Here is a 12,943-nt window from a genome sequence, read left to right on the forward strand (position 1 = left end):
GTGGCTTCGAGATCACGGGTGGCGACGCGGTGGAGGTCGGACGTGGAGTCGCCAGCAGAGGCGCGGTTGACAAGGCCGCGAACTTGTTGGACGATGTGGTTTTGGTACTCGTGGAATTGGTTTATTGATCTCCACATACTCAAGAGGCTGGATATTTACATTTTGTATCAGGATTTAGGCATTCAGTACTATGTTTATATTTGCCACTAATCAATGATACTCCTTGAAAACTTATTGTTCTCTTATATAATTCTTGCTCTTCTGCTTAGGGGTTTAGCCATGTGAAGTGAAATATATGCAAAACAATAATTAACGGCTAAAAATTAACACAGTTATGTTAACAATAGTGTAACTACACGTGTGAGCGTAGGGTCTGCATATCTGAGGAGGTAGCTCTGGAGTTTGTTTATTTTTTTTTTCCTTTCTCAGGGCCACTTGTGTAGATACAGAGACTCTAGACTCACCTGTGCAATTACACCATACCCAAGGGTACCCGAATGTAACTCATCCTAATTTATGCTCAAATGCATGGCCACAAAATTAAGGGTGTTAAGAAGAGCAAAGACGTATTTGAATTTATATGTGCAAGACCCCTCTCATTGCTCCCCAAGATTTTAAGCGTATAATGCGCAGAAAGGACAATCGATGTGATAGCGTAATTTGGATGGCTATATAGGAAAAAGCTTTAGTCGTCTACAGAATCTCGCAATGACAAGAACTCCAAATGGTAATCATGAGTAATTGCGATAAATGGTGAGCGAAATGCAAACCTGTAGCAGAAATTGACAAGCTGAGGAGCAAGCTCGTTGTCTCGGACTTTTGTGATGGCCATGGAAGTAGTAGAGACTGCCTGAGATGTGACTAAGATCAGTGATTGTAGTTTTTGCAATGAAGCCTTGGTCTTAGTAATCTTTGCATCATCTTTTCCCCTGTATTCAAGGCCCTGCAGTGTCTTCAACTTCTTCTCGTGCTCAATCTTCACACCTTCCCTTGCCTGCGCATAAATCCACAAAAAAAATAAGATGAATCCTAGAATAAGCATCGTCAAGTAAACTCAAAACTACTTTAATCAAACTTAGAAGCAAGTGAATGGATCAGGAACAAGCTTATAAAAGCAAGAATAGTTTTGACAGTCCATTATATATATGGTAACTAGTGTTACGACCCTTGGTGGCTAGGGAAAAGAGGCCTTAAGATATTGGCTAGAACATTCATCTAAAGTATTCAAAACTGTGCCACCAGATATTAACAAGGGAAAAAAACATATTATAACCTCTGCCCACATAGAACCTAGTCAGAAAGTCAAACATAAGAAAGTTCACGCACAATGTTGAGAACTCAGGAAAAATGGGCAAATCGGCATGAATTTAAAAGAACTCTAGGTAGAGTTAATATGCATGCATAAATTCAAGCAGAGAAGTACAAGGCAGAAGAATCACTTAGCAGTAATATTCAGGAAACAATTCAGAAGATGAGGAGTCAGATGACTGAAAGAACTTATTGTAAATTCTGAAATATGTATATACCTAAAGAAACAATATGAATTAATCAAAAAAAAATTGAGAAGTAAAGAAATGTAAGCTAAAGAGAAGTATCACCTAGCAATAATGCGTGTGAAATCATAGTCTTAACTACTCATGATAATGCAGGAATATTAATTAATTGACTAATTGATTGCTGAACTAACACGAATCCCAGGAAAAAGTACTTGGATTGGTCAAAAAAATAACTACAACCACTCACCACAAGAGGCCAGGCATGTGCACACTAAAGTTGTTGGATTACTGCAAATTGTTTCTTCAATAGATTGAAAACTGTATAATGATGAAGTATAACAGTTACTATGGGTGTCAATTGATCGGGTTGAACAGGTTTTTGAGCAGTTTTATAATGAACCTACAATATTGATCGAAACTTTTAGAGGAATAAAACCTGCCCGCCATATTTCAGGTCAGACTTATCTGTTACATGCAAACGATAAAGGATGGAGGCGGTAGTACTTCAATTTCAGTGTACAGTGTACTAAACAATCTGAACAAAAAAAGGTTCATATTAGCCAAAACTCTAGTTAACTTATAACATGTGAATTTCATATATATCAAAAGCCTTCCGCAAGCATTATCATTATGATTATTAATGTGTAACTAATTTAAAATCCATTAACATTAAGTAATGTTTCTATAAGTATATCAAGACTTTTCGTTGGAGTAGATTTGTATCTCGAATGGAGATTGCTAAAATGCATCACTAACAAGAGTCAAATTATCTAAATAAATTAGGTTTTAAAATGCATGTATATGTATTTATGGTGGGGTTTTGGACACAAGCCTAACTACGGGTATGTTTCCGGATTTCCAGGTTCATATCGGGCGGTTCTTGAAAAGGATTAACCCCATCTTTGGGTTTTGGATATATTTCAAAAGGTTTCAGAACCATGGTTATCGGAGTTGGGTCCAACAGGTATTGAGGCGATATGATAATAATTAAAGGCTACACAAACATTAATTCAGTATGTACCAACGATGATAGTAAAGTAATATACACGGCCCAATTTCAGTTAACACTTGAGAAAATCGTTGTCCTATACTTGACAAATTCATGCAACTTGTCCAAGTCTAACTTAACCTAATAAAGCAGAGATAAAGGTAACTTTAACTTCATAAATCATTCATGCTATTTTTGTTTCCATGCTGCTGCTGGAACAAAAAATCAAAGATACAAAGGAAGAAAGCTATGGGTGTGCCCCACATCCTTTATGACGTCATACCAAAGAAAAAGAAGGTGCCACATTGGTGGTCCAATAAAGTGACCCTATAATTTGAGTCCAGCTACGAGCATGCATGATCATAATCCTTATCAACGATTCCTTATCAATCTTCTGTATTTTTGAAACCCACAATACATGATCACATACTATCAGAAATCAATTATCAATTACTCTTCCTCTTTAACACACAATCAAGGATTCTAAAATGGCACAAACAAAGCTTAGGACTTAAGCTAAACCTAAAAGTCAACGAAATCAAAACAGTGAGATTGGGGTAGATCATCTGCAGTTTTTCCCATGGCTCAATGCAACTAAAATTTGCAGTGGCTACTTTTTCTTGCACTTTTGCGATAACAAACGGTTGTTGGCCAGCCTATTAGCTATGTGCACTTCCAAACAAAAGCATCCTTGAGAGAATCACATGCCTTTCTATCTCCTTCCATAGAAAAGTGATCCTCCACAAAATGGAATAATTCCAAGTTGTTCCAATCACAGCCAAATACATACCTATCTTCCTATGGCACCCAAGGTCATGAATGATTAACAATTGGACTAGTAGCAACTTTTAACTCTAAAAATGTTACATATTATTAAATCGAACAGTTTCTTTGATATCGGTCAACTAAATCTTTAATATTTTGAAATCAGTCCCTCAAGTTATCGAAATTGCCACTGAATTACCCATATTATATGTCATCTCGGAATTATTCCCGCAAGTCCGCAATTGATATTAGGTTCCCGATTCTTATAATTTGTTTCAAATTAATCCTTCAAATCAAGAGCAATGGTAGAAGGATATAACAAACAGGGTACCTCGTAGCAATTTCAATGATTCAAAAGACTAATTTCAAAATATTAAGATGTAAGAGACTGATATTGAAAAAAAAAACCTAAATAGAATTTCATGAATCTAAACAAAAGAAAATTCATTTTGAAACCAAAACGTAGTAAAGGAAGATTTTTAAAATAAAAGTGTACCATAATTTTCTGCCTAACCCATAATTTAAATAGCGGTACATTGTCATGTTGACCTCTGCTATCTTCATATGAAGCAACAAAGACCCTCTATATTATTCCACTGTAGTGTAAAGTTGCAGGGGCATTGCAGACATTTAACAGGCCAAACATCAACAAGGGTAACTTGGCAACACCACGGAACAGACAGTGATACTCCAGAAATAACGACACAAAGCAGTGTCATTATCGAATGTCGGCCATTTTCCGAAAATAGTAATTAAAAAAACTAATTTTTATTATTAAAAAATTACCTTGACCTCCTCATAGAGTTTCTTCTCCCAAGCCAGCAGCCGCTCAAGCGTCTTATTTGGGCAAATTACAGTGCAAGGAGATCCAGCGAGAAAAGTTCAAAGTTCAGGGGCAAGTTCTGTGTGACGCTCTAAATTAAAGGGTGTTTATACCGAGATAAACGAAATCTATCAGGGTTATGCGCAACACCCTAAAGTTCAGGGAGGTTTTGACAAATCTAACCATGTAAAGCTTAGATCGCACCACAAGATAAAGATTTCCTTGAATGCCAACGCAGCAAATAGCTAGCATAGGCTTGAAGAAGGTGGGGTGGGAGTGGAAACTACCAATAATAGATAAGGGAGGCGAGAAAGAGAGAGACGAGAAGAGAATGGAAAGCAAGTTATTTAAAAAAAAGAACAATTATGTAAGAACAATAACGTTTGCAACCCTTGTGATTGATTTCGGTTCAACAGTCCACGGTGCTCTATGCTTTTCATGCCTCCATCTCCTCTCTCTCCTCCCTCCTAGAGGCAAGTCCAGCAAGCTCCCAGTGAGAGTCCTAGTCAGCAAGCTCTCAAACCGAGCTCATCAAGTATTTTGATATAAAAAATTATAAAATAGGCCTTTGGGACCATCTCCCTTATTTTATGGAGCTCCAACAAGCTCCTAGTTAGGAGCCTCCAACAATATCAAAAAAACCTCTTGTAGGCGTCTAAAAATCGCCTATGGGCTATCCGCCACATAGCTCAAGACAAAGAGAAGGCGATGGAACATTATTTATCCCGAAAGCAAAGAAGGATTGCATCCGGACATCGACAAGCCGCAGCAACCGAGATCGGAACTGTTGATAATACGACGCCAACACCCGAAAGCGCACCCACAAGGCAAACGCCAGTGAACCGCACCGCGTTAAACAGACCTCAGAAAGCGTACAAAAACGCGCCCAAAGCGGGACAGTCAGTTAACACGGGCACGCATCATTCAGCAGGCTCGTGCATGTCCAATCAGTTCACCGGCGGGGTCAATCAGTTCGGGCACGTCGGTGCAACACACCGATGCATCCAATCAAACCACGCGCGTATATTGATCAACCGACGACGCGCGTTCTATCAGTTAGATCCCGCAACGAAAGCGTGCCAAGTCAACAAGACCCGATCAACCATATGTACAAACGGGAAGAAAAATACAGTCCACGGAAACCGGAAAACACGAGTCAGCCGAAGCCCAAAAGCGCGGCCGCGCGGGTACGGACCAAACCGACCAGAAAGCGAGCGCGGGTCGGCCGAAACCGAGCCGACCCGCGTTTTGGCGGGTCGGCCAAGGGCCGACCCCTGCAGGTCGGCCGGGTCGGTGCAAATATGAAATTGGTCCTCCACCTTTAGGGTACAGTTAACAATTTTGGTTTTACTGATTTGGGTTCCAAAAAATCTTTGGTGTTTGGTATTTTTTGTTTTGCCCTTGTGGTTTTTTGTTTGTTTTTGGTGTTTGTTTTTTTGGGCGCCCGTGTTTGGGGGTGTTGGTGGCGTGTGGTGCTTTTTTTTTTTGTTGGGGGGTTGGTTGTGTTTGTGATTTGGTTTGTGTTGTTTTTTTTGTTTTTTTGTGTTTCTGATTTTCGTTGGGAGTTTGGTGGTTGAATGCGTGTTTGTTGTGTGTGTGTTGGGTGGCTGATTGCGTGTGGCTGGGTGTGGGTCGGTTTGTGTTGGGGTTTGGCGTGAGTTGTTGAGCGTCGGTTTTGCGGTTTGATCTGTGGTGGTTGTCTGCTATTCGTTTGGTTGTTCTGGTTTGATGTGGATGTTTTTGTTGATTATGTGTTTTTGTTTGTTCTGCGGTTCCTGACTTGTGTTTTTTGTTTGTGCTTTGGGTTGTTGGTCTTCGGTGGTAGGTTTTTTTTTTTTTTTTTCGGTTTGGGTGTGTGTTTGGGCTTTGGTGTTGGAGGGAGTGGGTAGATAGGTGGTGTTGGGTTGTTGTTTTTGTTGTTCTTTTTTTTATATTTTTTTTTTTTATTTTTGTTTTTTTGTGTTTTTTCTGTTGGGTTTTGTGGTGGTTGGCTTTTTGTGGATTGTTTTGGTTATTTGTCTTTTGGGTGTTTGGTTGGTGTTTGTTTATTGTTGTTTTTTGGGTGTTTGATTTGATTGTTTGTGGGTTTGTGTATTCTGTTTCTTTGGAGCTTTAGGGGGTAGGAGTTATTTTTTTGTGTTTTGTTGTTCTGATTAGCGTGTGGTGTGATTGTTGGTTGGGGTTGGGATCAGTTGGTTTGGTGTTGTGTTTTTTGTTTTTATTTTTTTTATTTTTTGTTTCTTTTATTGGTATTTTGTGCGTTGGTGTTGGTTTAGATTTTTTTGTTTATTTGTGGTGTGAGTTTTTTTTGGATTTTATTATAGGGTGGGGGTTTTGGTTTTTGGGTTTTTGTTGGTTTTGGAGTTGTCTGGTTTTTTGGGCTTGTTTTGTTGTGTTTTTGGATTGGGAGTTGGGTGTTATTTTGTTTGTTTTTATTGTGGTTGTTTGTTCGGTTTTTGGTTGTGACTGGTTTGTGGATAGTTTGGTGATTGTTGGGATTTTGATCGTTTTTTTTTTTTCTTTTGTTTTGGGTATAATTTAGGGTGTTGGGTTTTTATTTTGTGCCATTTGTGGTTTGTTTTGGATCGGTGTGGGTTTGTGATGGATTTTAGTACGTTAATTGTGTTGGAGTTTGTTTTTTTTTTGGATCGTATTTGGTTTTTTTATTAAGGTTTAGTTTTTTTTTATGATATTTGATTGCGGTAGTAGGAGTAGATGTTATATTAAGTTGATTGTGAAGGGGGGAGAGGGATTTTAGTTGACATGAATGGATTTGTAGAGTGTGTTGTTTGGATTTTTTTTTTGTTCATATTTAGTAGGAGGGATTGTGTTTGTTCCATGCTTAAAGTTGAGGTTTTTTTTATTTTTGGGAGTTTCGAAGAGGAAGAGGAGTTTGTGGGGAGGAAGGATTATTTTTTTTGATTTTGGAGTTGTATATTTAAATTTTCACAGGATGTGTAGTATGAATAAGTTTTTTTGAAAAGGGTGTATATTGTGATTGTAGTTTTTTTGATGGATTAATATATAAAGATGATTTTTTTGGATATTTTAGTGCATATTTTGTTATATAATATAAGTGGCAGTTGATACCAAATTGGTAAAAGTATAGAAATAGTCCACAGAATTAACATTTAATTATAATTACCACTCAAAATAGGACGCAGATGAGACCCCAAAAATGTTGATTTTACATAAAAATAAGAAAAACCACCAAAGAAAGAGTGATATAGGAAATGTGAACTTAAGAAATTTTTATATTTAGATATTACAACATTAGTTTGGAAGTGAGGAGTAAGCAAAAGTGAATATAATATATGGAAAAAAATGATGAGGAAAGTAATATCACAATTGTGAGATCAAGGAAAATATAAACACACAATAAAGTGAAGATGAAAGTAAACATATGATATAATTGTCTTATATGTTTAAGATGTAGAGATATATTATATGAGACACAGGAGAAAAAATAGATAGAGTTATTATTTTTTTAAATTTAATATAATTCAAAATTAGTATTTGAAATATTCTAAAGGATAATAGTTAACATTATATAAACAATAGGTAAGATTCCACAACGTGCAGAAACAGGAATAGGGGAAAAGAAGCAAAAAAAGATTTTTGGGGAAAGATAGACGATTATACAAGTTGAAATAAAAACGTAAAAAAAAAAAAACAAAGAGCAGGAAAAAAGGTGTAAATTTAAAGACAATAAATATAATAATAATTTTTAGTTAAATAAAATTCGTGAAAAAAAAAAAATAGTTATTAATAATATAGAAACAAGAAATAAAAAACAAAAGGAAGGAGAGAGAGAGAGATGGATGGCATGAGAAGTAGAAGATGAACGGGAAAAACGTCACAGGAGTGAAGGGGCGGAGGAGATCATGAAGGAAGAAGTACAGAATAGAAAATAGATAAGAAAAATCAAGAATAAATAGATAATCACACATCCGAAAAGAATACTCAATAGGAGTTACGAAGCCAGGTGATCTCACGTACTCAGAGCACCGCGGTTATCTCCGTCAGCGCGTAGCGCCTCTGCTCCGGCGTTCCAGTCCGGCGTCGGCTCGAGGACGCCATCTACGCTCCAGGAGGCCGCATCCTGCTCGCCCGCGGCCGTTGGGCCGCTACTCGTCGCTCTACACTACTCGGCGACGCCGTCGCAGGGGTCGTCGGCTGGGACTGGAGAACTTCTACCTCGTCCGCGCTCGGCTCTTCTTCAACGCTTGAAGGAGGAAAGGAGGAGGAGGAGGAGAGGAGGAAGAGGGAGCGATCATCGCCAACAGAAAACCATCTCGTCATCCACACACGGGCTCATCGAGGCGGGGTGAGGCGAAGAAGCGAGGCGGGAAGAACGCCGGAGTCCCTGCAGCGAGGTGAATAGCACCAGCGCCATTACGCAGCTCGCATCGTCGTCCACCGCGGCTGCGGCGGCGAGAGAGGGCATGAGGGCAGGAGGCGCGGGAGCGCACGAAGACGAAAGTCCTCCAAGTACTCCAGATCTGACGATTCGCGATCCGATTCGGCTCGCTCGCGCTCCGTTCTCGACCCGCTTCCGTCGAGATCGGGTCCTCCGCAGGGGTCGGGTCCCGTCGATACGGACTCCTCCGCCGCTCCGCCTCCGTTCGGGATCCTGAGATGGCTTGCGCGCACCGGACTGGCGGAGATCGTGGCTGCGGCTGAGGATGTAAGCTTCCTAAAGGGGCGCGGCGCGAGAAAGTGTCGGAAGATTCTATAGACAGGAGGGGATCAGTGATCGCAGCTTCAGCTGCGCGTCGTGGGAGATTTGGAATAGGCGTTAAGGGTTCACAGTGCGCGCTTCTCTACGTTTCTTTGGGGCTTTCTCTTTTTGTTTGTTGTAAACGTTACATTCGATAGCGTTTTAAGTGCGCTGTCTGGACGCTGGGCTCGACGCCGCTTGGCGATCAGGGTACGCGCTTTGATGCTGGCGGCGTTCGCGCGCGGCGAAGGAGGAAGAGCTCGATTGCGAATAGAGTGTCTATACTTTTACTCAATTGTGTATCAACTCCACTAGTATAGATGAATTCTGAGTGAATATTTGAGTCTTCTTTACTTAAAGAGGTAGATTTGTCAAAATATGAACTTTTTTTTTTTTTTTTGCTTTGAGGCTAAAATAGTCGCACAAAAAAAAAACTTATCTTTTTCACACATTTGGTGTCTTTGGAAAGGGAAGGCGAGCCGCTTTTTTTTTTTTTTGTGGGGTCAAAAGTAGTAGACAGTAGACTGACACAGTTGCTGCTGTTGTGTAATTTTATAAGTTGGTGGATGGCAATTTGAGATGGATGCTAACTTTTCCCCCCAAAAAGAGTCAAAGAAAGAAGGGAAATTTTTCCTTTTTCCCCCCACTAAACTTTCCCCTCTCTGATTGAGGACCCTGGAATAAATAGGAGAGGATAAAAGCGCGCTTTATAGCTGTTAATTCGAGCTTGGGGGTGGTGTTTGTAGACTTTAGAGGGAGCACAAATTCGCCTCTGCTACTTTTTTTTTTTTTTTTTTTTAAGGAGGGACCATAAAGTGCTACTTTTTTTTTTTTTTTTTTTTAAGGAGGGACCATAAAGTTTAAGAGAAAATGCTCGTGAAAGCAAGCACACACGTTGTATTTTCAAATCCGGATTCATGAGCAAGCGGGAAAACTTCTTTCTTTTCCTTTTTTTTTTTTTGTTTTTTTTTCCTCCCCCTTGCACCAATTATGCTAAATTGGAATGCATCCTTTACTCTCTTGATTATTTCGCCAAACAAAAAAATAAAAAAATAACCTCTTTAAGTAAAGAATTTAACCTGAAATTGAGCTGTTACTGCCGTGAAAAAATGAAAACCGTAGAAGGCTCGCCATCTTGATGTCATCTTGAATTTGTTAATGGTGTTTACATTTTAATAAGTCCATGCAAATGAACCTTCGTTTTGAGGGCATCCGCTTATTTTCCGTATAAAATACAATCCATGTAAATTGCACAAAATATAGATAGACCGCTGAAAACCGCTTTGAAATTATACGCATAAATTGCAAGAAGGAAAAAAAAAAAAACCAATCCATAATGATTATTCTCCAACTTCTGGATTATGCACAAAGACTACTTTTCTCAATTGCAAATTTGTTTCTTTGCCATCAAAGGGGGCCCAATTAAAGCTCTTAGACAAAGATATTTCGAATTATTTTCATTTTTGGCCCATTTTGTAGTAACCTATGTATCAAAGTGACAAAGGTATTAGATCATCTCCAACAGCTTCCCTAAAATTTTCTCCAAAATGGAGAAACAAAAGTCATATTCTCCAAATTATTTTTACTCCAACTCCAACAGCTTCCCCATTTTGAAAAATCGCATTTATTACAATAATAAAGCTCTCCCCAAAAATTTGGAGAATGCTGCAGATTTGGGGAATGCTCCCTATTTTTTCTCCTCATTCCCTATTTTGGGGAATGAGATGGGGAATCTGTTGGACCAAAAAAAAGCTCTATATTCTCCAAATTTAAGTATTTCAAGAAGATGGGGAAGCTGTTGGAGATGCTCTTAGAAGTCCTGTCTTTAGAGGCAACAACAGCTTCTTACTCAAAAGATGTGAGGGTCTCGTTGGAATTAATGAAGGATAACAAAGTGTTAAATAAAAGAGTTGACGAATGATAATTAAGTTATGCCCAAAAGTATAACTTAGGGTCAATTTCACCAGAGACCCCTAGCTTTGTGGGTGCTGCATTATCTCCCTTAACCCCCCGCGAACTCGAACCTTAATTGTCTCACACCACACGGCCACCTTGCTTGTAACTCACAAACAACCTAAAATATCATCAAGAGAGAAAATTTCAAACTTTGTCGCTTGTCATCCCTCCTCTAAATTTTGGGTCTCTTTCCTCTTAATGTTTTTAAATTATTTGCAAATTACATGCAAGGAGATCCAGCGAGAAAAGTTCAAAGTTCAGGGGAAGTTCTGTGTGACGCTCTGAAATTAAAGGGTGTTATACGAGATAAACGAAATCTACAGGGTTATGCGCAACACCCTAAAGTTCAGGGAGGTTTTGACAAATTAACCATGTAAACTTAGATCGCACCACAAGATAAGATTTCCTTGAATGCCAACGCAGCAAATAGCCTAGCATAGGCTTGAAGAAGGTGGGTGGGAGTGGAAACTACCAATAATAGATAAGGGAGGCGAGAAGAGAGAGAGAGAGAGAGAATGGAAACAAGTTATTAAAAAAAAGAACAATTATTAAGAACAATAAGTTTGCAACCCTTGTGATTTGATTTCGGTTCAACAGTCCACGTGCTCTATGCTTTTATGCCTCCATCTCCTCTCTCTCCTCCTAGAGCAAGTCCAGCAAGCTCCCAGTTGAGAGTCCTAGTCAGCAAGCTCTCAAGAGCTCTCAAGTATTTTGATATAAAAAATTATAAAAATAGGCCTTGGGACCATCTCCTTATTTTATGGAGCTCCAACAAGCTCCTAGTTAGGAGCTCCAACAATATCAAAAAAACCTCTTGTAGGCGTCTAAAAATGCCTATGGGTATCCGCACATAGCTCAAGACAAAGAGAAGGCGATGAACATTATTATCCGAAGCAAAGAGGATCATCCGACATCGACAAGCGCATGAACCGAATCGGCAAACTGTTGATAATACGACAACGAACCACCACAATGGCAAACGCCAAGTGAACCGCACGCGTTAAACAACTCAAAGCGTACAAACGCGCCCAACAGTCAGTTAACACGCACGCATCATTCAGCTCGTGCATGTCAATCAGTTCACGCGTCAATCAGTTCGGGCACGTCGGTCAACACACATGCATCAATCAAACACGCGCGTATATCAACCGACGCGCGTTCTACAGTTAATCCCGCAACGAAGCGTGCAAGTCAACAAGACGATCAAATATGTAAAACGGGGAAAAAAATACAAGTCACGGAAAAACCGGGGTCGGCCAAAAATTTCCTCACTAGGGTCAACATTTTCCTTCCAAAAATTTCGACCATACACAACACTATTGGTTACCATCCAAACTAAATTGAGGGTCTGAATTTTTTTTTTTATTTTAGATAGTGACTTCAATATACGAACAATGTATATATATGGATCTCCATATCTTAGAAAATCTTCCAATCTTCATATATTCCTCTCCGTGTCCATTCATATTCCTATAACAAACAAGATTAAAGAAAGTAAAACAGGCGCTTGCATATTTTATTCCATGTCTAAAATTACTATTTCTTTTTTGTTTTTTGGTCAGATTATTGTATTCTAATTATTGCCTACTCTGTCTCCTTTCGATTTATATGCATGGGCCTTTAAGCAGCCAGACATCAACAAATTAAAGGCCCATATGGCTTCACAAAGAAAAGGCAGGAAAATCAATCACCCATTAAACAAATCCACTTCAGTTGTTGCCTTTATAGGATAAATGAATTGGATTGTAAAATAGTTAAAATTAAGAAAAACCTGAAAAAATGTTTTGAATTTTTTTCTGAGCTCATAGATTATAAGCAGATGGAGAATTACAAATTACCTCTCGTCGGACACGTGTCCCAATTGAATTCCGAAGTTTTTCTTGAATTGAAGAGAGTAGTAGGTTTCTTTACTATCTTTAGAATAGTGTTTTCATGTCTCATTTAAAAAAAAGGGTTTTGCATATAAAACCACAATAAAATAGTGTTTTTTCAGAGAATCACCACAAAAATTATAATTTGATATTCTCATCACATTGTCCAAATAAAACCATATCAAGCTCAATGTCAGATGGACAAATCACAAGTTAAGACTCACAATAAAAGAAACTTCAATGGTTTGGAAATAAAAAATAAAAAAAACTTCCGCAATATACTTCCAGTATTTCATACTCATTTCTCTTAACATGTTACAGATG

The 12,943-nt window shown here is 38.8% G+C and overlaps 1 protein-coding gene across 1 annotated transcript in view; it reads right to left on the minus strand.

Moving 5' to 3' along the window:
- The window catches only part of LOC109839355, a 9,078-nt gene extending 704 nt beyond the window's left edge, over positions 1-8,374 (minus strand). The window contains 4 exon segments of the mRNA XM_020407784.1: positions 1-147; positions 771-994; positions 4,036-4,086; positions 8,270-8,374. The exon segment at positions 1-147 is cut by the window's left edge and continues 422 nt beyond it. Of these exon segments, the coding sequence (XP_020263373.1) occupies positions 1-147; positions 771-994; positions 4,036-4,086; positions 8,270-8,374 (527 nt within the window).

This window comes from Asparagus officinalis, chromosome 4 (assembly GCF_001876935.1).
Source record: "Asparagus officinalis chromosome 4, Aspof.V1, whole genome shotgun sequence".
Classification (NCBI taxonomy): domain Eukaryota; kingdom Viridiplantae; phylum Streptophyta; class Magnoliopsida; order Asparagales; family Asparagaceae; genus Asparagus; species Asparagus officinalis.